This window comes from Lynx rufus, unplaced genomic scaffold (genome assembly GCF_022079265.1).
Source record: "Lynx rufus isolate CCGP_SWC_20201006 ecotype Redwood Valley unplaced genomic scaffold, mLynRuf1.p SCAF_4, whole genome shotgun sequence".
Classification (NCBI taxonomy): Eukaryota; Metazoa; Chordata; class Mammalia; order Carnivora; family Felidae; genus Lynx; species Lynx rufus.
The window spans coordinates 146,155,949-146,183,615 of record NW_025814856.1 but is presented as its reverse complement, the minus strand read 5'-3'; the positions used below and the strand labels follow the sequence as shown (position 1 = coordinate 146,183,615).

General features: G+C 42.0%; 2 protein-coding genes across 3 annotated transcripts in view; both read right to left on the bottom strand.

The window, feature by feature from the left end:
* The window catches only part of AHCYL2 (adenosylhomocysteinase like 2), a 169,710-nt gene extending 151,231 nt beyond the window's left edge, over positions 1-18,479 (bottom strand). For both annotated transcript variants that reach the window (XM_047095075.1, XM_047095076.1), the window contains exon 1: positions 18,084-18,479. In XM_047095075.1, coding sequence (XP_046951031.1) covers positions 18,084-18,446 — 363 coding nt within the window. In that variant the 5' untranslated portion in view covers positions 18,447-18,479. The remainder of the gene's footprint in view (positions 1-18,083) is intronic.
* Positions 18,480-22,242: 3,763 nt separating this feature from the next.
* On the bottom strand, positions 22,243-22,413 carry LOC124523472 (small nuclear ribonucleoprotein F-like). Its single transcript, XM_047095248.1, has one exon. The coding sequence runs from the start codon at positions 22,411-22,413 to the stop codon at positions 22,243-22,245; it is 171 nt and encodes a 56-aa protein (XP_046951204.1).
* Positions 22,414-27,667: the final 5,254 nt, after the last annotated feature.

Genomic DNA, 27,667 nt, shown 5'->3' with positions numbered 1-27,667 from the left:
TACTCATAAACTGCTAGTAGCATTGTAATATTGTATGATCACTTTGGAAAAGTTTGCCATTTTCTTAAAGAGTTAAACATAAACTTAACACATGACCCATCGATTTCACTTCTAGATATCTGTCCAAGAGAAACTAACACATACATCCATACAAAGACTTATCCATGTTCACAGCAGCATTCTTCAAAATAGCCAAAAGCTGAAAATAATCCAGAATCATCCATTAACTAGTAAAGTGATAAATGAAACATTGTATATCTATACAATGGGATGCCATTTGGCAATAAAAAAGGAAAAACTATTGATACATGAATAAATTATTCAAAAATTATTACCCTAGGGGCACCTGGGTGGCGCAGTCGGTTAAGCGTCGGACATCAGCCAGGTCACGATCTCGCGGTCCGTGAGTTCGAGCCCCGCGTCGGGCTCTGGGCTGATGGCTCGGAGCCTGGAGCCTGTTTCCGATTCTGTGTCTCCCTCTCTCTCTGCCCCTCCCCCGTTCATGCTCTGTCTCTCTCTCTGTCCCAAAAATAAATAAAAAACGTTGAAAAAAAAATTTAAAAAAAAAAAAAAAAATTATTACCCTAAGTGAAACAGCCAGACACAAAAGACACATATTGTATGATTCATTTATAGGAAACTTCCAGAAAAGGCAAATACATAAAGAAAGCAAATCAGTGACTACCTGGAGAAGTTGGGAGCAGTGATTGACTGCAAATGTGCAAAAGGGACTTCTAGGGGAAACAGAACTATTCCTAAATTGGACCATGGTGTGATTTTAAAACTCTACCCGCTTCATACCCATTAGGATGGTTATTCTAATAAAGAAATAAACAAGTGTTGAGAATGTAGAAAAATTAGAATGCTTGTATGATGTCAGTAAAAATATAAAATGATGAGGGAGCCTGGCTGGCTCAGTCAGAAGAGCATGCGACTCTTGATCTTAGGGTTATGAGTTCGAGCCCCATGTTGGGTATAGAGATTACTTAATATATAACTGCTCTGGAAAACAGTATGGCAGTTCCTCAAAAAATTAGAAATAGACTTATCATATGATCCAGCAATTTCATTTCTGGGCATATACCCAAAGAATTGAAAGCAGCAACTCAGGGCACCTGGGTGGCTCAGTCGGTTGAGTATCCTACTTCAGCTCAGGTTGGTGAGTTCGAGCTGCGCATCAGGCTCTGTGCTGACAGCTCCGAGACTAGAGCGTGTTTCGGATTCTGTGTCTCCCTCTCTATCTGCCCCTTCCCCATACATGTTCTGTCTCTGTCTCAAAGATGAATAAACATTAAAAAAAAATTGGAAAAAAAAAAAGCAGCAACTCAAACAGGTAGTTGTATACTTGTGTTTATAACAGCATTATGCACAACAGACAAAAGAAGCAACCCAAGTGTTCATCAATGAATGCACAGAAAAACAAAATGTTGTACATACATACACTGAAATATTACTCAATTTTAAAAAAATAATGAAACTCTGACACATGCTACAACATGCATGGACTTTGAAGATAACAGGCTAAGTGAAATTAGCCAGACACAAAAGGACAAAACTATCCAATTCCACTTGTACAAAGTACCTGGGGTAGTCAAATTCATAGAGACAAAGTAGAATAGTGGTTGCTGGGGGCTGGGGAGATAGGAGAATGAGGAGTTTAATGGGTATGATGAAGTTTCAATTCGGGAAGATTAAAAAAATGCTAGGAATGAGTGGTGGTGATAGTTCTACAGCAATGGGAATATACTTAATAACTGCTGAACTATATACCTTAAAATGGTAAATTTTATGTTTTATATACAGTAAAACCTCAGACTGCAAGTAACTTATTCTGTGTTATGCAAGATGAGCAAACATTACTAATAAACTTTAACTTGATGAATGAGCGATATCTTGCAATAGAAGCAGTACGTGACACCAAACATCAGATGATCACAACTGAGCCAATGGTTCTTGAAATTAGCTTTGATACACAAGTGCTTTGGATTACAAGCATGTTTCCGGAACAAATTCTGCTCGCAAACCAAGGTTTTACTGTTTTTTACCATAGTGGGGGAAAAAAAAAACTCTACAAATGTATTAACAGCCATTCACTTGTAATTTACAATGGGTAAACTTTATCTTATGTAAATTTTACCTCAATAAAGGTGTTAAAAAGTTTTAAATACATTAGGAGGAACATATCCAAAGAAAGTAAGAGTTATTATAAAGTTCTAGCAATTAAAAAAAAGTGTGATATTGGTAAAGAAATCAACAAAGAGACTAATGGAACATAACACACCACCCAGAAACAGAATGGACACAGAGGATGTGTGACAGTGAAAGTGGCATTTCATATCAGGATAGGGAAAAGTTTCTAAAACAAGAATCAAAAAGGACAAACTACATGGAGGAAAAAAATGATCGATTTTACATTACATATTTTAACTTAAAATTTTTTTTTCAATATTAACTTATTTGAGAGAGAGAGAGAGCATGCACACAAGCGGGAGAGGTGCAGAGAAAGAGGGACACAGAGGATCTGAAGTGGCTCTGTGCGGACAGCAGAGAGGCTGACGCAGAGCCCGAACCCACCAACTGCAAGATCATGACCTGAGCCAAAGTCAGATGCTTAACTGACTGATCCACCCAGCACCCCTTAACTTTTTTTATATATGTATTTTTAGGTTTATTTATTTATTTTGAGAAAGAGAAAAACAGAGAGAAAGCACACACAGTAGCATGAGAATGAGTGGGGTAAGGGGAAAAGAGAGAGAGACAGAGACAGAGACAGAGACAAAGAGAGAATATCCCAAGCAGGCTCCAAGCCCTGTCAGTGCAGAGCCCAATGCAGCGCAGGGCTTGAAACCACAAACTGTGAAATCATGACCTGAACTGAAATCAAGAGTCAGAAGCGTAACTTACTGAGCCACCCAGGAGCCCCTACATATTTTAACTTCTGTATAAAAGTCATATTAAGTAAAAAAGACAAGCCACAGACCTGAGGTTATTTGCAACACAAATATCTGATACAGGATTAGAACAAATATATATGAAGAACTTTTCTAAATCAGTAAGAAAACCAATGAGACCCCAAAAGAAAAATAGGAAAAGAGGGGCACCTGGGTGGCTCAATCGGCTGCGTTTCTGAGTCTTGATTTCAGCTCAGGTCATGATCCCAGGGTCTCATGGAGCAGAGCCTGCTGAGGATTCTCTATCTCCTTCTCTCTCTGCCTCTCCCCCACTCACGCTCTCTCGCTCTCTCAAAAATAAATAAACAAGAACATTTAAAAAAAGTAAGTAGAAAAATGAGAAAGGATATGCATGAATATAGACATTTCACAAATAAGGAAATCCAAATGGGCTACAGACATATTGAAAGATGCTCAGTCCCACTAATATCCAAGGAAATGTTAATTAAATGAGGTATCATTTCACAACTCTACCAGACTGCCACAGGTTTAATATCTGACAATACCACATATTATTAAGGATTCAGAAAACAACTATTAATAGAACCACTTTATTTTTTTTTAATTTTTATTTTTTGAGAAAAAGAGACAGAGCATGAACAAGGGAGGGGGAAAGAGAGAGGGAGACAACGAATTCAAAGCAGGCTCCAGGCTCTGAGCTGTCAGCACAGAGCCCAATGTGGGGCTTAAACTCATGGATTGCAAGGTCATGACCTAAGCTGAAGTCAGACACTTAACCACTTAACCGACTGAGCTATTCAGGTGCCCCGATGTTTATTTATTCTTGAGCAAGAGATAGAGCATGAGCGAAGGAGGGGCAGAGAGAGAGGAAGACACAGAATCCAAAGCAGGTTCCAGGCTCTGAGCTGTCAGCACAGAGTCCGATATGGGGCTCAAACCCACAAACAGTGAGATTATGACCTGAGCCCAAGTTGGACGCTTAACCGACTGAGTCATCCAGGCGCCCCCAAAAAAACACTTTAGAAAGCAACTTGGGAGAGTCTGGTGAAGTTGGTATACCTTAGGCAATTCTGCTTATGGGATATATACCCTAGAGAAACTATTATACATGGTAAGAAAACATGATTTAAGGATGTTCACCCCAGTTCAAAAAAAAAAAAAAAGAGAAAACATTAATAGGGAATGGGTAAACTGCGATACAGTCACACAATGAAGCACTACATATGACTCAACTAGAAAATCTACATGTATTGGATTGGTTAAAACTCAAAATAAAGATGAGTGGAAAAAGTAGGTTGCAGAATAGTATCTACTCTATAGTATCACGTTATGTTAAGTTTATAAACACACAAAACAGTGCTATATATTATTGACATACAATTGATATTGATAATATACAGCAAAGCTGTTAAAACATGAAGGGTAATAATAAATAGCAAAGTTTAGACAGCATTTACCACTGTGATGGAGGAAAAGAAAAGAAAGGGAATAGAGGAGGGGTACAAAAGGCTCTACAATTTTATCTACAATGTTTTAGGTCTTTAAAAGTATTTACAGAAAATTTTGCAAAATTCTAACATTTGTTAAATTGGGCAGTGTTCAATCTTCTCGGTACTCTTCCATATGCTTGAAAAAAAATTTAACAGGCTTTTGGTCAAATGAAAACATGTACATGTACCAGACAGCAAGAGAAAAATATTTATCTTTTTGGAACCTACATTTGTAAAACTATTCTAGCAATGTCTCTCTGGTGCCTAACTCCCTTATTGTGATAGAAACTTTCAAGTATTTAGGCAGAAACATGCTGTACGTGTCAGAGTCTCCTTTTCCCTAACAAGATTCTTCTCACAGAATGCTGCCCAAGGAACTAAAAAATCTGGCTATGTTGATACCAGTCATCTCTTTTATCAACCAACACAATCAACGTGCCATCCTCTGCCAATATCAGCATAGTTTAAAAATCTTTTGGGGCGCCTGGGTGGCGCAGTCGGTTGAGCGTCCGACTTCAGCCAGGTCACGATCTCGCGGTCCGTGAGTTCGAGCCCCGCATCTGGGCTGATGGCTCAGAGCCTGTTTCTGATTCTGTGTCTCCCTCTCTCTCTGCCCCTCCCCCGTTCATGCTCTGTCTCTCTCTGTCCCAAAAATAAATAAACGTTGAAAAAAAAAGTTTAAAAAAAAAAAAAAATCTTTTAACTTACAACTAAATTATCCCCCTGAGTCATCCTAAGTTTCATCACAGGTCTTATGCAAATCCATACTATGAATGAGCCAAGAGGTAAGAAGACCAAAATTACACCTCTTTCTAGTTTTAACATAATTTTCCCTCTCTGCCCTACATTCTTCAGACCCACACACCCACCGAGGACTCAGTATGAGTCCTCCACGTAGGTGCAGTATTTCTGGATCTTCCAATCCTGGGCAGATTCACGCATTGAGGAGCGTGTCCGTTAGTACCAAGAGGAACTGAACATGGAATTCTGCTTAACCAGCAACCTAGGATGCAAACTCCTAAGAGATAATAAGAGAATGACTTTTCCATCCAAGCATGATAAGTACATCAAACTGAAAATGATGCCCAGGAACAAGCAGTTCCAGAAACAGGAATTCAAATAAAAATGGCTTTGCAACATTCACGGTTGTGCAGACCCAATGGCAGCCTGTCTGTTTTTTGCTACATTTCTGCCTCAGTTAAAAGTACTTTAAAGAGTATACTTGTCCTTTCTCCTCAAAATATGGAAAAAACTACTCAAGTCTCATGAAAATCTTGAGTTCTTAGCATTACTTATTGAGTGTCAATGTGCATGTGTGTATCTCTGTTGGGGGGTGGGTCCGGGGTGTACGTGGTTCTGTGAGGGGTATCTCTGTGGGTAACTGTTGGGGACTCTCTATGGAGATACACGGAGTCTCTCTGTGGGTGTGGGTATGGGTCTGTGTGTATGAAGGGTCTGGGTAGAGGGGTGTGAGGGGTTCTGTTTCATGTAAGGGATCTCTGGATGTGTTTGTTTTTGTGTATCTGTGCTCATCTGTGTTTCTAGGACTCTGTGTCTATCAAGTATTTTATTACAAGTCTTGTAACAAGCTTTATTATACATATCTACCCTTCCAAAAAACCGGAAAATGATTTTCCTGCCTCTCTACTCTGAGGTTTCAGAAAAGAAGCATGAAATAAGACCAACTGCCAAGCCAGTATTACACAACAAATAAAAAACTAAGGTTCTGGTGGGTACACACTAACACAGAACCAGAGTTGCCTGAGATTGTGTATTCCTAACAAGCTCCCAGGAGATGTCAATGCTTCTGGTCATGGACCAGTTTGAGTAGCAAGGACCTAAAGGATTCCAAACTTAATAAACTGCCTCTAACTACACTTCCTAGGTAGATTTTCCAGAGTATCCTCTGCCGGCATGTATAACACATCAGCGTGAGCATTCTACATCTAAGAAATTACCATTTTGTTTTACATACACATCTCTTGTGAGTTTGTTTTGAATGAGCCTAAGAAGTGAATGACCTCTAAGTGTACTAAAAATGTGAATTTCAGAACTTGTAAAGCTAGAACATGGAAATTTCAAAAAGGTTCTGCTACACTGTGAAACCTGTTGGGTAGGCAGCCAAGTACTTTTCCCAAGGTGATACACCCCATTTCAATACTGAACTCTTCAAACTGCAATGATTCCTGCTTCCAGTATTGCTCATATCACATCAGACTGTATTTATTTACTTTCATATCTAGATTCCCTACCCTCTCCTTGAGAGCAAGAATGATATTTTGCTGATTTAATAGTCCTACCACTTAGCAGTGTTTAGCTCACAGCACATAAAAGGCTTTTTTGCACAAAAGTAGTTCACAATACATTAGGGGAGATTATTAGAGAAGTATTCAGAAGTAGTAAAGGTGCTTCCCTGTTTCTATAATATAGTCCAGCAAAGGTCCTAAAAAGGAATTAGCATTAGACCAATCATCTTTTTTCTTCCTTATACAAACAATAGGTATGAATATAATAAAAATTCCTATTCTATTTCTGTCTCCCAAAGCAGAGTCACCCAAGACTAGACTCAGTCAAGCTTTATCCAACAATTTTATTGAAGAAGACACTTTATTTACCTGGTAGGAAGAGAAGTCTGTCTTTAACCTAGAGCAGGTAATGTCTACCTTTGGAAGATAGAAACAAAAAAAATGAAATGTGAATGCACACAATTATGCAATGAGGGCAAAATTTCTTCTTCCTATAATCTCCTTCTCCCTATTATGTATTCAGTTCCTGGCAATGACTTAAAAAAAAATAAGGTGTCATATTGGAAAAGGACCACACATTTTTCCAACTTAGTATAACTGCAGAAGGGGAGTTCCTCTGTAGACCACTGCTGCATAGGATGTGTATCTGAGGTATCATCGAGGCTCCAAATTCTATGAAAACATAAATCTATATCCACTAAACAAGAACAAACATAATTATGCTTATAAATATGTAAAATTTGCTACAATAGCAAGTGCTTCTATGAATTACTCATTACAAGCACTTAGTACAAGGATGGCAAATTTTTAGTGCCATTCTTGAGTTAAACAGTCTTCAATCAGAAGTTACTTCTATGTGTCTAGGTAAAAGTAAAGAAATGAGAACAGTGAAGAAGGACAAGTTAAAGAGAAAAACATAGAAAACAAACCCAAAAAAGTAAAATATTAAATTTTATTTGGGGACAAATAGATCTATCTTACATCACAAAGTAGTCCCTATCTCGAGGTGCCTGGGTGGCTCAGTTAGTTGGACATCCAACTTCAGCTCAGGTCATGATCTCACAGTTCGTGGGATCAAGCCTCACAGTGGGCTCTGTATTGAAAGTGCAGGGCCTGCTTTGGATTACCTCTCTCTATATATATCTCAAAAAAAAAAAAAAAAAAACCAACAACAACCAAATAATCCCTATCTTACATTACAAACAAAATGAATTCCAGATGGACTGAGGACCAAAATATAATAAACACAGCCATAAAAACAGTTGAAGAAAATATAAAATAATTTGTTTATAAGCCTGGGGTAGAAAATGCCACTCTAAGACACAAAATGTTTAAGCCATAGAGGAAAACAATGCCCAATGTGACTATGTAAAAACTTTTTTTCTAGAGAGCAAGAGATTGAGCATGCACAAGTGAGTGGGGGTGAGGAGCAGAAGGGCGGGGTGAGAAAGAGAGACACACAGAGAGAGAGAGAGAGAGAGAGAGAGAGAGAGAATCTTAAGCAGACTTCAAGCTTAGCATGCAGCCCGACGTGGGGCTTGGAGCTCAATCCCACAACCCTGGGATCATGATCTGAGCAGAAATCAAGAGTTGGACTCCCAACCAACTGAGCCACCTAAGTGTTCCTTTCTTTCTTTTAAATTTTAGAAAAACTTCTAAAATCATAAAGTCACAAGTCAATAAGAAATAAAACAGAAAAAAAATACTTGCAACATATACATAATTAATATCCAAAACATAAAGAATTCCTACAAGCCAACATGAAGACGGCAGAGATCTTCCTCTAATTTATTCACTGCTGTATCCCTAGCACTTGGCACATAGTAGTCACTCATAAATACTGTTAAGCAGAAAAAATGCTAATAAAAACAGTAAATGATTTTCCTCATGAAAGATGTAAATCCAGTGGTTGGTAAAGATGTGGTGAAAAGGTTACCTTGTTTATAGTTAATTGATGTGTAAAATGGTACTACATTTTTGAAGGCAGCATTAAGTTTAAAATGTAGGGGCACCTGGGTGGCTCAGTTGGTTGAGTGTCTGACTTCGGGTCAGGTCATTATCTCACAGCTCATGAGTTCAAGCCCCGAGTCAGGTTCTGTGCTGACAGATCAAGGCCTGGAGCCTGCCTCGGATTCTGTGTCCTCCTCTCTCTCTGTCTCTCCTCTGCTTGTGCTCTCTCTCTCTCAAAAATAAATAAACATTAAAAAAAATTTTGTTAAAATGTAGATGTCTTTCGGGGTGCCCAGGTGGCTCAGTGGGTTAAGTGTTCGACTTTCTGTCAGGTCGTGATCTCGCAGTTCACAAGTTTAAGCCCTGCATCGGGCTCTATGCTGACAGCTCAGAGCCTGGAGCCTGCTTCACATTCTTTGTGTCCCTCTTTCTGCCCCTCCCCTACTTGTGCTCTGCTTCTCTCTCAAAAATAAATTGAAAAAAAAATTTTTTTTTAATTTAAATAAAGAAAGAAATAAAGAAATAAATCGTAGATATCTTTCAACATCAGAATTCTACTTTTAGGCATCTACCTTAGAGAAACATTTACACATGCACACACACAAAAATGCATACAGGTAATTACAACAGCACTGTCTATAAAGAAAAAATATTAAGTTAAATGTGCATCAACAGAAGAATGATTTAATAAAGAACAATGCTATGGACTTTGGAAGTCAATTCAGGGTTAAAAAGACTTGAGATAGATCTGTGTATATTAATATGGAAAGAACTCCAAGTGAAAAAAAAACAACCTGCAAACATATAGTATGCTTTATTTATGTACAAGTTATTATAAAACTACAAATTTCTCTATGCACAACTCTGAATGTAAGGTCAGAAAAAAAAAGTCAAGAAAGAAATTGATAGCAGGAGTCACTTCTGAGGAGGGCAATGAGACTTGCTGAGGGCCAAGGAAGGACTTCTGCTTCATTAGACTGAATTATTTTGTAAGAAAATACTTAGGCATTACTTGTGCAATTAAACACAATTTTTTTAAAAGAAAGAAAAAACAATGTAAGCAATGTAAACATCTTAACTAACATAAGAAAACAAGAATATATTTTGGGAATCAGACAGAAAGATAAAAATACCCACTTTGTTCATGTTAGTTTTGAAGTGCAACCGCAAGTAGGCATTTGGACACACACAAAATTGGCATTCAGGAGAGGGATCTTGGCTAAAGAAATAATTTGGGGAGTTGTTGGGATGTAGATGATACTTAAAGGCATAGGAATGATGTGGATGATTTAGGAAGAAAACACAATGGAAAGAACAGAGGGCTCAGGATAAAGGAGAAAGCCAACAAAGGAGACTGAGAAGGAGCACCCAGAGAAGTGAGAGGAAAACAGTAAAGGGCAGTGTTGTGGAAGCCAAGAGAGGAAAGTGTTTGGGTAAGAAGTTTGGGTAAGACCTACCAAGAGGTCTTGATGAGGACTGAAAAATCAGACCACCATGTTTCCCAATCTGATGGATATTAGCAACTTTAGCAAGAAGATCTTATTCTGGTCAGAGCATTAAGGTAGGAGTGGGTTAAAGAGTTTGTGGAAAGAAAAACTGTATATAGTATGTGACGAAAACCCCTTTAAGAAGCTTAGCTGTGAAAGGAAATAGAAAGGATAGAAGCAGAAAGGAGATATGGGGGGTAGAGGACAGGGTTTTCAAAATGGGAGAGATTAGCACAAATTGGAAGACTGTAGGAAAGGCTTTAGTAGAAAGAGAAAATAATCAAAGGAAAAAGTTCTTTAAGAAGACAGGAGAATGTGGTAAGAGCACCTGAAAGAGACAGGTCTCTGGCAGAATGAAGGATGCTTCCTCTATCCAACAGGAGGTAAGGAGAAAAAGATGAGCCCCAATTGCAGGTGGGTTTGTCAATTTGAGAAGTATAAAGATGAAGGCATTTCCTTTGGGGGGGGGGCGGGCTTCTGTTTTTATACTAAAGTATAAGGCATATCACTGATTTAAAAAGAACACATGAAAGACGGGATATAGAGATGGCCTGAAACAGTCATTTGCAGTGAGTAGGAAAGTGAACTTACTAGAGAAATGTGTAACATTGTTAGGCAATGCTGATTATGCACACGAGGTTGACAATTATGAATTCACAGTGACATCAATCTGCTTGGTTTTCTGATTTCCTCTAACAACTCTCAGCTCCATGGTTCAACTCTCAGAGCGGAAAAGCTGCTTTGGGACTACACAGCTAAAAAGAGCACCCCAAATCACACACAGAATGGGCTTGGCAAAGATGTGATGGCTAATGTCAAGCAGGAGATGCTGCAGCTTGAGCTATACCATTACAGTTCTGGATACCAGGTGCCACACGAACAGGGCCCCCATTGTTGCCCCTGTAGCTTGATCTTGCTGCTAGAGGCTGATACTACATGGGGATTTACTGACAATGGAGGGGGAAGTTGTAGAGGACATGGTGGAAAGATTTGGGGGAACTGGATTAGCTGAGAGGATGAAGAGAGTGGTAGGGAATGAGTATTAGAAAATAATGGGTAACTGGATGTCAGACAGTGATTGAGGTAAACAGGGATGTGAGGCATGATGGTTTAGGCCTTCTCTCTGAGAACAGATTCTGAGATCCCAAAGGTTGCAGAGTGGTCTTAACAGCAGCAGCAATAATTTAAGCAGATTTCACATGGGAGAACAGTCAGAGAAGGAGGGGGCTGGCAGTGTGGCAAAGCCTCCCACTGTTGCTATGGGCATCTCACTAACCCCAAAGGCATCACAGATTGGCAAAGCCTTGAGCAAGTTAATTATTCTCTTTGAGCCTGTATTTTCTCATCTCTAAAATAAAGAGAATAATATTCATCTGATAAAGTGGTGATGAGGATTAAATGAGATGAGATAGCTGCCGGGCAGAGAGTAAAGTATTCAGTAAATGGTAGCCACAAGTGAAGAGTCATAACTGAAGCCAAGGGAAGAGCTTCTAAAAAAAGGTAGTCAACAGCATCAACTCTGTTAGAGTGATCAAAAAGGTTCACATGGAGCACTGCAGGAGATTAAGTTTATAGGGAAGATGAAGCCAGTTTTAGCCTCAGGTTACTTAACTCTCAATGACAGCTCTGCAGTATTCAGAAAAGCTTTAAGGAAAAGTCTGATTTATACTCAGAGAAACTCAACCAGCTCTAGAACCTCCGTCTCCATCCTTAATATAGGTTCTGAGCCAAAAAAAAAAAAAAACCCAAAAAACCCTGGGCTCCAAACCAATACATTTCTATTGATAGACCCTTAAAGAAAAGGATAGGAAATCACCAGCTATTAACGCCGTCCAAGTGTGCAATGTCCAAGAAGGAAAACGGCTAATTGAACTGTTGCAGAATATAGCTGGAAAAGAGGAGACTGCAGATCATACACATCATGTCTTAAATTATTTAGTTTAATCAAAATAGTTTTAGACTCAGAACCGTTACCAAAAAAAATTTCAATCCACCACTTTCTCCTCAGCTCTGCTCTCTCACTCTCAGGCCACAGGTCGTTCACAGTATAAAAAGCTACTACAAATTCCCGAGAAACCTGATCAAGCTTACTTAACCTCTTAGTGGGTAAATGGAATTTCAGCTCCTCTAATTGTACATACCACCTGAACACAATAGCAGGGTGAGGATCGAGGCAACTGTTAAGACTGTTCTCCCATCCACCTCAGTTGTACATTTCTCAATTTTTTAAACAAAGGTACCATGAGAGAAACTGCATATTCTTTATAAACTCAACAAAGAGTCTAAATAAAGTTTCCAATAAATCTTTTCTCCCCCCTTTCATTGTGGGGTAGAGAAACATTTTCTGTAATAAAGAAACTCTCTTTTTCATGAACTATATCCATTTCTTCAATTAGCTGGACAAGACATCAAATACACAACTGCTACTTCAGCTCTGAGGAACCTCCCAGATTCCTAATGTTCAGTCTTTCCCAGGAGTAAGGAGAATAGAATTCATAAATCATACTAATATAAAATAAGGGCTGCATTCTCAGAAAACTCATAAGTGTTCAAATAAATATATGGTATATACACCATGAAACAACCTCAATAAATAAAAAGAAATTGCCTGTTGGTGAAATAACAAAAACATCCACAAAAAAATATACAAATTAACTAAAATTTAAAAGATTCAATCTGATGGGGCGCCTGGGTGGCTCAGGTGGTTAAGTGGCTAACTCTTGGTTTCGGCTCAGGTCATGATCTCGCAGTTTGTGAGTTCGAGTCCCATGTCAGGCTCCGCACTGTCAGTCCTGCTTGGGATTCTCTCTCTCTCCCTCTCCCTCTCTGCCCCTCCCCTGCTCATGCGCTCTCTAAAACAAAACAAAACAAAACAAAATAAAATAAAATAAAATATTCAATCTGAGCTTTTTTTTTTTCAACGTTTATTTATTTTTGGGACAGAGAGAGACAGAGCATGAACGGGGGAGGGGCAGAGAGAGAGGGAGACACAGAATCGGAAACAGGCTCCAGGCTCTGAGCCATCAGCCCAGAGGCCGACGCGAGGCTCGAACTAACGGACCGCGAGATCGTGACCTGGCTGAAGTCGGACGCTTAACCGACTGCGCCACCCAGGCGCCCCTCAATCTGAGCTTTGAACAGAGAAATGAAACTTCAACTGAAAAGCAAGAGTCTGGGCTTTTGCATCAGAGTAGAGTTCTATTAGCTCCATCACATTACTAAATGTGGAACCTTGAGACAAATTCCTTAATCTCTTCAGCTCTGTTTCCTCAATAAAACAAGGAGAGCTCATAGGAGGATTAACTAAAACAATGTATGCAAGGCTCTCTGATACAGTACCTGGTACACAGCTGGAATACATAACAGTATGCTTCTCCTTCTAATTTTCAAAACGCCTAATTAGAGACTGATTCACAGAGAAAGTGAGAGTTAAAGAACAGGGAGAAAACTATTAGTGGGACAGAAAGGAAGAGCATATTCTTCAGGTACTCCAGATTTACTTATAACTTTATTATTTTTTTTTAATGTTTATTTAGTTTTGAGACAGAGAGAAACAGAGCATGAACGGGGGAGGGTCAGAGACAGAGGGAGACACAGAATCTGAAGCAGGCTCCAGGCTCTGAGCTGTCAGCACAGAGCCCGACACGGGGCTCGAACTCACAGACCGTGAGATCATGACCTGAGCAAAAGTCAGACGTTTAACTGACTGAGCCACCCAGGTGCCCCTATAACTTTAAAAATAAGGATAAATTTCTCAGATTACTAATGTGAAAATGCATCATTCATCTTGAAACACCTTTTTATATATGTAAGATGCGCTTCTTCCTTATAATTTTACAATTTTTTGAGGTTCTACATTTGTACATTTATTTTTCTCTCCTATTCCTAGAACCCTGACTCAGACCCTCCTTAACTTTGCTTTTGAATGGCCTAAACCTTAGGGCAGACAGGCATACCTTAGAGGTCACTAAGTATTCTGAAACACTTCTGGGAGAAGGCCAGAATCCAGCATCTAAGAATTTAGAAAGAATCAGTATGGTATAATAAATAAAAAGGACATAGGTTTTGGAAACAAGCAAAGGTTTAAAACAGATTTAAGTCCTAGCTCTGCAGCTTTCTGGATGTATAATCTTGGGCAAGGCACTTTACCTCTCAGAACCCCATTTCCTTATCTGTAAAATGGAGATAATGCCACCTATATCTCAATGTGCTATTGTCAGGATTAGAAAAATGCCTATAAGGGTGCCTGGGTGGCTCAGTCGGTTAAGGGACAGACCTTTTTTTTTTTTTTTTTAACGTTTACTCACTTTTTGAGAGACAAAGACAGAGTGTGAGCAGGGCAGGAGCAGAGAGAGAGAGAAACACAGAATCCAGAGCAGGCTCCAGGCTCTGAGCTGTCAGCACAGAGCCCATGAGGGGCTTGAACTCACACACCATGAGATCATGACCTGAGCCGAGGTCGAGGTCGGACACTTAACCAACTGAGCCACCCAGGCACCCCTAAGCGACAGACTCTTGATTTCAGCTCAGGTCTCGATCCCAGGGATCAAGCCCCATGTTAGGCTCTGCACTGCTTAGGATACTTCTCTCTCTCTCTCTCCCTCTGCCCCTTTCCCCTGCTTGCACTCACAAGCTCTTTCTCTAAAATAAAGAAAAAAAGAAAAATGCTTCTAACATTTCCTGGAATATAAAAGGTCAATTGATGGTAAACCATATTAGGATCATTCTGCCAATTGTTTTAATGAACATTTTGCAAGCCTGTACTTTCCTAACTGGCAAAAAGAGTCATACTGCTCCCACAATACCATGCCTGCATCCAAAAGGTTCCGTTTTAGTGATCTATAATTAACCAAATCAAGAGCTTAAAGAATTCAGGGCAAGAAAGAACTAACATGGCTCAACTCATTCTCTGCTGACAGCAACAAATCCAGTGCAAAGTGGATACGTTTGCCAAAAAGGAAAAAGAAAAAAAAAAAAAAGAAAAAAGACTGCTCGAACATGGTCATTACCAATACTGATGTAAGCACAAACGAGTTACAGTAGTGAGGCTTGCAGCCTTACTGTCAGAAAGTTTTAACTTTCCTGAAATAAATCCTCTCCTGCCTTGTTTCCCCTGCCGTGAGAAATGTGCTATGACATTCTTATTACCCCATTTTCAAGAACACAGGGAAGAAACCCTCTCAACTACTACTACTGCATTCACTTGAAATTTATCTTCCGATTCCACAAATCACTTCTTACAGAGATTTTTGGTTTGTCGGGTTCACCGAACGTGAACTTATGAAGAAAGACGTTAATACAAATATACAATAGCCACAATAACAAGATCTGGTCCCCACAGCACCGCAAGTTACATGATGAAGGTAGGAGTCAAAGATAAGATGTGATTAAGTAATCTGCATACCATGTGCTCATTCTTATTAACTACTGCACTTGGGAATTCTGGCTCTTACAAAAAGTTTATTTCCCTCGTGTGGCTGAGCAGAGTAACTGATCAGAGAAAACTGATGACAGATACATGAACAGAGTAAGGGAAACCATCAACTAAAATGTGACTTAAGATAAATAAGCTTGTATGTGACAGTTACAAAATAAAAGCTACGGTCACCAATTACATAGCCAAAAGTAGCTATTTCAAGATCTAATACCCCCCAATCGCTCCCTACAGTAAACGCAGAATGGTGTCAAGGTAAGAATGATTAAATAAACAATCTAAGAATCAAGAAAGAGGCAACAAATCAAAATGTCACACTGCAGTCTCTTAACGAGGTGACTTTCAATCTGGGGAAAAACGGGCAGTCTCGTGCACTTAATTTAGCCAATTCAATATCAAGAAAGTTGAAAATTCTGTCCCCCAAAAGGAGCTCAGCAATGCCTTTGGTTGTGTCATACAGCTGTATCCTTGCCCAGAGTTTCATCTGCTCAACTTCCAGCAAAAGTTGTTTTTTGTTTGCAATTAACGTTGTAAGGCAAGCTCAGCCCTGTCTTCCATAGCCTTGAGGCTGCTGAGTAAATCTAGAATCATGGAACCTACATTTTGATGCTAGAAAAAAACAGGAAGAAGGTGGTTCAACAACAAGGAAAATGGTCAAGAAGCACATCTAGATTTAAGAAAAATAGACTGACATGCTGACCTGTGATTTTTTAACTTCTTTATATAAAGTCTATTGAACTGAGTGTGCCTTTCAGACGAGGTCATGGTGGCATGCACTTAATCCACAGTTGGGGGAGGAATAAAATAAAATCGTCCTTAATAATAATAGCCATCATCTCTTAAGCCCTTGGTACTTGTGCCAAGTTCTATGCTAAAGCCCTTTACAAATATTTCTAATCTTCAATCATATTAGTATTTACATTTTATAACAGAGGAAACTAAGAGATTCGGAAAATTTAGAAATTACCCAAAAGCTAGTTAGTGAGGATACTAGTATTGAAACCCAGGTTTGCCTGTCTGTAAATCCTATGCCCTAAAAGTAATTTGTTAAACAATCTTTACAGTCAAGAGATCTATTCAAATTATTAGAATTCAAATTACAGAATTTTACACAAAAAGATCCCTAATCACAGGAAAAAAATTTGGCCAAAGTGAGAAAGCAACTCAACCAGTCAGAAATATTTCCGATTTCCAGACTCATGCTAGGTACTACCAGCCCTGGGACCTGTGCTGCCTCCTACAATTCCTCCCAGAGGAGTTTCACTCTGCAAATGACCTGGACACTGTCCTAAAGCATAATTAAACAAATTCCTTCAGTCTTACATCTGACATCATCTATCACCTATATCTAGGGAATTAGAATGAAAGGGTTATCTGCTTCATACCTTAATCATGAGACTATTACAACAAAAGTTAGGCTGGATCCAGGGTTCCAATTCAGCTGAGTTTTACACAGTAATACGAATGCAGACTTCACATCACTTTACAGCTCTTCTTCTGATGAAGCAATTAAATATCATTCACAACAATTTTAAAAAAAAACCATAAATCACTGTGTTCATATTATGCCTTGGAAATTAGACCATAAATCCCGTTTTATGTGATCCATATCTCTGTCTTTTCCGACACTCGCCCGTTTTCCTGTGCTGATTTAGCTTTATGAGAGGTGAGACATACCATGGATAGCCATTGTAAGGGTAATACTGGAATATCACACATCTAAGCTCACTTGGTGTTCTGAGACTACTGGCTCTTCAAAACTATGTCTGAAAGAAGCTGACAGCTGAGACAGCCAGCCTCACCATGATCGCCTTTCCCCAAAGTAGAAGCATCTCTTCCTAACACTTCCAGATCGTAAGGAACCAACAAAACAATCATTCTCTTCATGCACAGTCTAATAATTCTGGTGGCCAACTACTAAGCAGAGGGGAGGACCCTCTGAAGAGAAAAGAGTGAAGAGACTCTCTCCATTACCCTTCTACATTCAGAGAAGATGCAAGGATACTGCAGTATCTGGAATGAAGGGCACAGCATCAGTACTGCTCTAAAGAAGCGGCTGGCCACAGAAAGGCAGAAAGTCATCATCTGTGCAGAAACCAGACAACTGAGGATTTCAGGGCAGGTTAACTACTACTTACTCGTCCTCCAAACAGAAAAGATGTTTCCACCCTACTGCTGGGTGAACTCTCACAAGCGGTAAGATTTTTCTACACCATCGGGGTCTTTTCCCTGAATAGTCTGGAAAATAACACATGGGAGCATGCTGGGTGCTCAGGCGAAGGATAGTATGAGGTGCCTCTCCTCCCCTGCCTAGTCTAAGTAGTAGCGGAGAGCGCTACCTCCATGTTATTCATAGCGAAGTACTCCCGTGCCACCTGGAGTCTTCGCTCCCCATAACTGGGGGCAGGTGGGGGCATCTCTCAGCGAGTGGGTTTCAGGGGAAAAGGGCTCTCCGGGCTTGTATGATCGGAAGAGAGGGCGTGGAGGGTGGTGCTGCCATGCCGCGACCATCTGCGGTTCCCCCTCCCTCCCTCTCTCCGCGAGAGGCAGCCCGGCCCCAGTACCTTCTTGACTGTGCGCGGCGCCTCGGTGACGGTGCCGTCGGGGCTGACCAGGGCCTCGCCGCCGTCTCGGTGCCGCTGGTGCTGGTGATGAGGGTCGCTCCGCTTCATGGCTGACGCCTGAGGCACTTTCCCGGCGGCTGGGCTGAGAGCGGCGGCGGGCCCCGAGCCCGGGCCAGGGGCCGGGGGCCGCTCCGCGGCGGGGGCTGGAGCCTCGGGGTCCCCGCCGCCTGCCGGGGGGGCCATGGCGCTCACAGCCGACGTGCTCAGTCCCAGTTGCGGCTCCGCCTCGGAGGGGCTCAGGTCTTTCAGCTCCACCTCAGGCACCTTCGCGGTAGCCGCTGCTGACACGACCTGCACCGACATCACCGCCTCCACTGCAACCGCCGGCTCTGACTCCAGCTCCGGCTCCAGCTCGGCCCCGCCTCCCGCCTCCCTTCCCCTTCCCTCCCCCATTCCCCCACTCCTCCCCTCCATCGCCTCCGCTCCCACCCCCTTCCTCCGCCCGCCTGCCCGCCCGCCCGCCGGCCAGCCAGCCCCAGCCTGTCCCGCCCCACCCCGCCCGGCCCCGCCCCGCCCCGGCCTGGCCCTGCACGCCTCGCGCGCGAGGCGCCACGGAACCTGTAGTGCGCTTGCTCCAGGCAGCACGCGGCGAGACGACCGTGGGACCTCAGCCCCCAACCTACACTGCGCGCCCCCAGGGGCGGGGTCCGCAATGCCTCCTGGGAGTCGTAGTCCCCGTCGCCCTGCCTCTGGCTAGTGGGATACTGTGAGAAAGACAGAGCTCTAGCACCGGGGACTAACTGGAAGGAAAGGACTGAGAGTAGGTGTGACACGACTAAGGGGATGGGGAAGAAAGTCTCCTCAGGAGTTGCGGCTTCCGGGAAGGGAAAGCCAAGAACCCTAGGGTTGGGAAGGTGGGGGAGGAATGACTCCCTACCCTGACAGCGTAAATTTCCTCCGTCTGTACACGTCTGCGATCACGTGACCAGGCATTTAAAGGAAAAGCGGCGGCGTCACGTGAAGAGAGCGCTGGCCTCCAGCTTAAAGTAGCTTGGTTTTTAGATTTCTGTGAAATCTGGACCCTGAAACCTTTCTGGACTTAAACGGGAATGTTTATAGAAGTAATAAAAATAGGACCTTACCTGATGTGGCAATTTCTGGCACATTTTGAGTTTGGAAGTTTAAAATCAGTCTAAAAAAGTAATTAGGTATCACTAGGCCGAAATTTAAAAACTAAGAAAAGAAAAAAAAGAAATTTCCAAACTAAGGAATAACAGGTAGCTTTAAGCGAGGCCAAATCTTCTGACCTATTGATTCTACTAGAGAAATAATATGAAATTCGAATAAATACATAAGCGGAGAGGAATATTAAATAAATGTGAGCAGTGACTTCCTTAACCGATGGGCTTTGAGATGATTTTTTTTTTAACTTTCTTTGTACTTTTATGGGTTTTTTTCCGAGGTTTTAGATTGTTTATTGATGCCAAGGTAAGTTTGCCAGATCAAACTTTTATGTTAAAGGGTGTAACTACAAAGACGTATACTGGTTTCATTTTTAGTGACAAAAAGATACTGAAACTGCTTTAATGTCCAGCGATAGGGGAATGGTTACAGCCTTTAAAATAAAGTTTGCGGGGCGCCTGAGTGGCTCAGTTGGTTAGGCAACCTACTTCGGCTCAGGTCATGATCTCACAGTTTGTGGGTTCGAGCCCCACATCAGGCTCTGTGCTGACAGCTCAGAGCCTGGAGCCTGCTTCGGATTCTGTGTCTCCCCTTCTCTCTACCCTCCGCTGCTCATGCTCTGTGTCTCTCTGTCCCTCAATAATAAATACACGCTAAAAAATTTAAAAAATAATAAAATAAAAAAATAAAATCAAGTTTGCAGGGTGCCTGGGTGGCTCAGTTGGTTAAGCGTTCTACTTCGGCTCAGGTCATGATCTCACGTTTCATGGATTCCAGCCCCACATTGGGCTCTGTGCTGACAGTTCAGAGCCTGGAGCCTGCTTCCGACTCTGTGTCGTCTTCTCTCTCTCTGCCCCTCTCCTGCTTGCACTCTGTCTCTCTACCTCTCTCAGAAATAAATAGTAAACATTAAAGAAATGTTTTAAAATAAATAAAGATAAAATCAAGTTTGCAAAGAACTTTTTTTAATGATGAAATAAATGCGTATAATAAAATAACATGCTAAAGTAATGTGGAGACAGAATTTCACATTCCATAAGATTATGGAATATATAAAATATATGAAATAAATGCTTATGATAAAATAATATGCTAAAACAATATGCAGTAGACAGAATTCCACATTCCATAAGATTTTACTATGTAAATAATATTAGGAAAAAATACATTCAAATGCAATTGAGTGACAGATTATGGGTTAGGTTATTTCTTCTCTATTCTCAGAGAAACTGAGGCAAAGGGGATCTTCTAGTTTTATGGTTGTTCAGAGAGCAAGCCATAGCCCTGATAATCCCAGAATACCTCTGGACATGTATAGAGTAACTACATTTTCCCTGGCAAAGAGGTAGAAATCATCAGCCTTGACCCCCTACTTCCCTGTGCTACTGCTCTCTTGGGAAATCTGTTCATTTGTGGAGTTGTTCTACCCCGAGTGGAGTCTTTTGTATCCTAGTCTTCACATTTATGCCTAACACTGTGTGTTGGAAGGCATCTGAGGATTGCTATTTCTTCAAAGCCCACAAGTCCACCAGACCCAAGGGCTTCTTAAGGTTTCTCTTCACACTGTGGCTTTCAGAATTTCCTTCCTGTTCTAAAGAACCAGCCTAGAGCTTCATCCTCCAGCTGTCGGAGCAGAGATTAACAGCTCTATAAGTGATTTCATTCTTCCCCCTAATACACAAGGGACCTGTGGTACAGCCACCTGGCATGTGTCGGAGTGCATGGACAGCAGCTGCCTACCTGGACCGCCACTAGAATTGATTACTGAAGGGAGGAATTAATTCTTCAGTGAGATGTGGTTACAAAACTTAAGGAGCCGGAGCACTGGAAGGAAAGTGATATTCATCCTTTATTTATCCAGGCACCATCCACCAGTTAGAGCCAAACATCAGGGCACCTTCGTCAACCATTCTCAACTCCGTCCTCTGCACTTGCTGCTTCTGCCATCTTTGTTACAGAGGGACACCAGGCACCGTAGAAGAGGGAAATACCATCCTGGAGACAGGATGATTATGCACAAGTTTATGAAATTATTTTTTTTCAAAGTTCAAAAGATACAAGAGTATTTACTGAAAAGAAAGTCATCCTCAGTTCCTCTCTCTGGATGCAACCACTTAAGTTTCATCTGCATCCTTCTGGAAATAGTCTATGTATTTATGTATATATTCTCCTTCTTACAAATAGTGGCCATGAGTCTTGCTTCTTTCACTCACCGATGAAGATAGCAAACCCAGAGAACTACGTATAATTGGAAGGTTCTTCTAATCCTCACATTGCAAAAAATAATGAGATTAATAGTTGAAAAAATGATTTACTCAGAGGGGCGACTGGGTGGCTCAGTCAATTGAGCATCCAACTTTGGCTCAGGTCACGATCTCCTGGTTCGTGAGTTCAAGCCCTGCGTCCGGCTCTGTGGTGACATTGTGGAGGCTGCTTCGGATTCTCTCCCTCTCTCTCTCTCTCTCACTACCCCTCCCCTACTCTCTCTCTGTCTCAAAATAAATAAATAAACTTAAAAAAAAAAAAAAAGATTCACTCAAGAGTCACTTCAGATTTAGCAGCAGATTCAGGGCCAGAAGTCAAAGTTCTTTATATTGTGAGATTACCTGTCCAGTAAGAAGTATGGAGTTGGGCAGTCACTGAGTACATATAGTCCATGACTTCTTACTCGATATGGGGGGGCCTTATGTTTCTATATACCAATCTCCTTCCTCTGGGTTAGGGTCTTATTAAAACTTCATCCAGGGGCACATGGATGGCTCAGTTGGTTAAACATCTGACTTTTGATTTCGGCTCAGGCCATGATCTCATGGTTCGTGGGATCGAGCCCCACAATGGGCTCTGTGCTAATGGAACGGAGCCTGCTTAGGATTCTCTCTCTTCCTCTCTCTCTCTCTCTCTCTCTGCCCCTTACCTGCTCTCTCTCTCTCTCTCTCTCTCTCTCTCTGAATAACTAAATAAACATTAAAGAAAAGCTTCATCCAAATGTCCCTACAATGCTCCATCTATGTATTCTTCCGTTTGCAAGCTGCATGCTATCTACAGGTATCAGGTGGCCTTTATACTCCATTCCCCACTTAAGTCTCACCTTTACTGGCTTTCCTATTAATCCATTCAGGAAAGGTTTGTGATTCAGGGGCAAACTCATCCCAACTACAAGCAAGTGCTGCAGGCCCCTCACCGCCAACTGAGCTATTGTCTATCCCTCATGACTGAAGAGGCTACAGCCAGCAGTTTATGAAATATTTAGATTTCAGTTCTTCCCTACTTGGCTCTTTCAGCTGCCAGACCTTGGCAAGCAGGAATGTATGTTCCATGGGGGAAATTGGAAGAACTTCTGAGGTATCTGACAAACCCAAGAGAGAAAACCGGAAGATACTAACATTGAGAATTCTCTGGAGGAAATAGGCCGGCCAGATCCCCCTTGGTGAAGACCATACCCATGTTCACAGAGTTTCTAGAAAAACATTTAGTATCACACTCTTAAGTATGAGCAGACAGTCATCAGATACATAAAGAAAACCTTCGATGCAAAAGACAGAAACCAACATAAGCAAGGAGAAAAAATAAATAACAAAGAGGAAACAGAAGCAATGCATCAAGGAGAAATCAAGACCAAAAAAATAAAATCATTAATATCCTCAGAGACTTCAGATATTGTATTTGTGAAAGAACATGCTATTTTAAGAAGTGAACATTCGGAAAGCAAACATAAGACTTTTAAAATGAAAGCGCGTAGCAGAAATTTTTAAAAACTCAGGAAATAAAAAGAGAAAGAAATTAAAAATAGGAAAGGTGCATTTTCTCTCTGCTCAGATTGTTGAAGAATGGCGTCTTGTTTTATGGTTTTTAAATTTGTGTCTGTCTAATGCATGTTTTAACATGACAGATGGAATGCATTGTGTAGCTACAGTTTTCTGGAAAAGTTGGTCTTTTAGGAATTGTTTTTCCAATCTTCAATAAGTTTTTTCTTTAAATTAAAAAGAAGAAGGAGGAGGAGGAGGAGGAGGAGGGGAAGAAGAAGGGGCACCTGGCTGGCTCAGTCTGAAAAGCGTGTGATTCTTGATCTCCGGGTCATGAATTTGAGTCCCACGCGAGTGCAGAGTTTACTCAAAAACAAACAAACAAACAAAATCATTTCGAGGGCCAGTTGGAGAAGTCCAACATCTGAATAATATGAGTGCCAAAAAGAGGCAACAAAGACAATGGTATGTTTGGGGGTGAGGGGTGGGGAATGTGATTCAATGAAATAATTTTTTAAATTTCCCAAAACCAAAACATAAGAATTTCCACAATGAAAGGGGTCATTAGGTACACAGCCCAATAGATGAAAATAGACTCACGTAAATATACATCATTGTAAAATTTCAAAATTCTGGGGGGCGCCTGGGTGGCTCGGTCGGTTAAGCGACCGACTTCGGCTCAGGTCATGATCTCACAGTCCGTGGGTTCGAGCCCCGCGTCGGGCTCTGTGCTGACAGCTCAGAGCCTGGAGCCTGTTTCAGATTCTGTGTCTCCCTCTCTCTCTGCCCCTCCCCTGTTCATGCTCTGTCTCTCTCTGTCTCAAAAATAAATAAACGTTAAAAATATATATTAAAAAAAAAAAAAGAAAAAAAATTTCAAAATTCTGGGTGGGGACAAAGAGACAATCCTTCAAATGTCTGGAGTGGGTCGAAGAATAACAATTTTACAAGCGCTCAAGAGTCAGAAAGATACTGAACTTCTTAAAATGAGTTTGAGAAGCTAGAAGACAATTCCATTAAATACCACAGACCCTCTGTTTGCCTTCCCCAGAGAATGAACTGAACAATCAGCCAGTGTGGGAGAAAGGCAGTCATCTGACTATTCAGAGTTCGGGAGGGGACCAGGGACCCACCCTCCTGCTTTCATTTCTACCTACTGAAGTGCCTACTTACTGCCTCCAATGCAGAGCCTTCTGGGGGTGCTGCAGTAGAAGCTTTCTTAGCTTCTTAGCTTAGTAAGAATATTTCTTATTTCTTACTGCTGCGTAAGACTTTGCTTTTTCAAATCTGCTAAGTTACCCATCTCATCCTTTGCTTTCCAGCTTTCAAAACTGTGACTATTACCTCCTCCCTTCTACTTTTTTCCCCCCTGCCTATAGGCAAAGATTGAAAAACAGCTAAATCCTGATCCTCTATGTTGAAAAGTCAAATGGTAACACCTCAAATGAACATTCAAGAGATGGTATTACTGAGGTGTCTGGGTGGCTCAGTGGGTTAAGCGACTGACTTCAGCTCAAGTCATGATCTCACGGTTTGTGAGTTCGAGCCCCATATCGGTTCTTTGTTGTCAGCAAGGAGCCCACTTTCCATCCTCTCTCTCCCTCTCTCTCTCTGCCCCTCCCCTGTGCAGTCTCTCTTTCTCTCAAAAATAAACATTAAAAAAAAAGAGAGAGATAGTATTATCATGTTGTTCAGACATATGGAAGTAACATAAGAAGCATCTAAAATAAATTGGTTAAATAAACCACACCTGAGTGGTTCGGTCGGTTAAGTGCCCAACTCTTGATTTTGGCTCAGGTCATGATCTCACAATTTGTGAGATCCAGCCCCGCATGGGGCTCTCTTGTGCTGACAGTGTGGAACCTGCTTGGGATATTCTCTCTCTCTCCTCTCTCCTCTCTCTCTGCCCCTGCACCCCCATCAAAATGAATAAACATTTTAATAAAATAAAATAAAATAAAATAAGATAGGTTGGCTCCCAAGAACAGGAAGTGATGGGGTATCCGGTAGGAGTCAGGTCCCAAGACAGCTGTTTTAATCAACAAGACCTGTAGAACGATTTGACTTTTCCAATTATATCTTCTGAGTAGTGGGAATATGGGTGTTTATTAGGTTGTTCTTTGTGCTTTTCTGTATCTTTTCAATTTTGTAGGTTAAAAAAAAACCAAAAATGAAATTCCAGCAGGCAGAGGGAAGGGTTGGGTCAGTGGCCAGACTGCTTCAAAGAAGCCGGGACCAAAAGAGGCAGGCCTCCCAACCTAGGAAGATGCACGACTGAGCTGAGATGGTAAGGGACCCAATGGAACCCGTGAGGGAGGAAAATGCTGCAGCAGCACTGAATGCCTGGAGACTTCTGTTCTCAGGGCAGCAGCCAGATCACAGGGGGTCCCCCAAACCAAGCTCCTTTTGGACCCTGAGGTATTTCTTCCAGGGACGTAGTTCAGGGGCTTTGGTAGAAAAGCAACCACTATGAGTCATGAGAGCTGGTGCTCCTATAAAAATACTGCAGGATTTCTTGGCTGTGGGAGTGTCCGGGTCCTGGAACTCGGTCTGCCACCCTCGGAAGCATTCACAAAAAGTGAGCTCACAGTGCCCTCTCGTGGTTAGAGTCTGTCAGCCTCCATGGCCAGAGGTAGAAAGGTAATGTTTCTGAGCTTTTAAAGCCCACAGTCAACTCCCCCTACATCCCATTCCGCATCCTTTTATAAGTATTTTATTGTAAGTATTCCCACTAAAGAAAGAAGGAATGGAGGGAACGTCCATGGAGATGAAAAGAAAGCTGTCGACATTTTCCTTTACTTCAGAAAAGATCCTTAGACAACACTGATACATTTTACTCTTTTAAATGCTCTTGTTGATAAAGGTCAAAAAATAGCTCTGTCACTGCTGAGGGAAGCAGTAATGGCAAGAGTGAGTGAGGTAAGCAACCACGAAGGGGTACAGAGGGAACACAGCGCGGGAAACCTGGATGGGAGGAAAAATCCAAAGTCAGAGCTGAGACTGGAGAGTCTGGACTTGGTAGTCGGGAAGACCTTGGGCCCAGGGCGGGGGTGGGGGGGGAGGGGGGGTCTGTCGCTTACTACCTAGGAGGTTGTGCGCAAGTCATTTTGCTTTGCTGAGCTTATTTCTTCAAAAAACCAGCTCCTCTGATCCTTCTGAATTAACCAAGAGACTGTCAAACGCAGTGGCCAAGAGCCCACTCTGTAGCCAGATCCCCTGACAGTATCCCAGCATTACCGCTTACTGTGTGGCCTTGGGTGAACTATGAAACCTTTCTGTGCCTCACAGATCTGTGGTGAGATTCAGTGAATGAATGCATGTAAAGTGCTTGGAAAAGAGCCCGGCAAGCATTCAGTAAGAGTCAACTATTCTTATAATCATTCACATATAAAGTACCTGGAACGTGATAAGATCGGTATATTAGTTCGCTTCCCCCGGAATCTGGCTCTGGGCAAAATGCTTGTGTCCCCATCACGTGAACAAATCTGGTCAGTACCCCAGAGTCAGTACCTTCCGAGTCTGTGGGTATCACCGCCTTTCCTCCACAGATCCTTTCCACCTGATCCTGAGTCCTTGCAACCTACTTTGCAGTCTTCTGACATCTTTTTGGAGGAAGTGGGGCTCACAGGAGGAAGTATGAATTCCTTTGCCCACAGGAGGAAGCTGGCCCTACTGACATCCCTTTTAGGAGACGCCCCCCCAAGGGCGCTGGGTGGCTCAATCCGTTAAGCGTCCAACTCTGGACTTCTGCTCAGGTCAGCATCTCACGGTTCGTGAGATGGAGCCCCGCATTGGGCTCCAGGCCAACAGCACAGAGCCTGTTTGGGATTCTCTCTCCCTCTCTCTCTGCCCCTCCCACTTCTCAAAATAAATAAACATATATATAAAAAAAAAAGAAGGAAGAGGCCCCCAGAGGTGGGGCCCCGGATTGCCACAAGGATCCATGCTCATCTACACTAGCGGGGGCTACTTGCCCCCAGTCGTCACTCCAGGGGCAGCTGTGTGTTCTTGTTCAATCATCTTATGGTCAGTGCATAGTGAGGCAGCTATGGCCACAGAAGAGTTTTTGTCCATACGCAGCTGACTAGCTGGGAAGGACAGCCAGCACGTTAAGCTGATAACAGCCTGACATCTGACTGTCAGTCATGACCTCAACAGTGCCAAGCCATTGGCCTTTCGGAATAGTCCGAGGAGGAAGTGGAAAACAAATGTGGTCAGGACCAGGTAAACGGGTCAAGACCAGGGCCTGTGGATTTTATTTTACTTTACCTTATTTTTAGTAAGTAATCTCTATGCCCAAGGTGGGGCTCAAACTCACTACCCCGAGGTCAAGAGTCACATAATCTACTGACTCAGCCAGCCAGGCACCCTCCCCGCCCCCGCCCCCCCCCCCCCCCCCCGCAAGACCAGGTCAGGATCCACGGAAAAGAACCACACCAAGAGTTTATACAAAAACCTTTTATTTACTGTTTGTATTTCTTCTCCCCATCCCTATCCCCGATCTGGAACCCAGCCAGCTCCTAAGGCTTCCTGCTGTCTGGCTCTTGAAATTGGGGCCTTGGAGACATAGTTAGGGGTTATGAGAGGTGGGAATCTCCTCCCCCAGCAGTTGTGGAAGTTCAAGGAAGCGTTCCTGCCTGGCTGAAGCTCCAGCAGCCT

Excerpts from the sequence above, each read along its gene's own strand:
- LOC124523472 (XM_047095248.1), bottom strand. The coding sequence starts at position 22,413 with ATGAGTTTGCCCCTGAATCACAAACCTTTCCTGAATGGATTAATAGGA.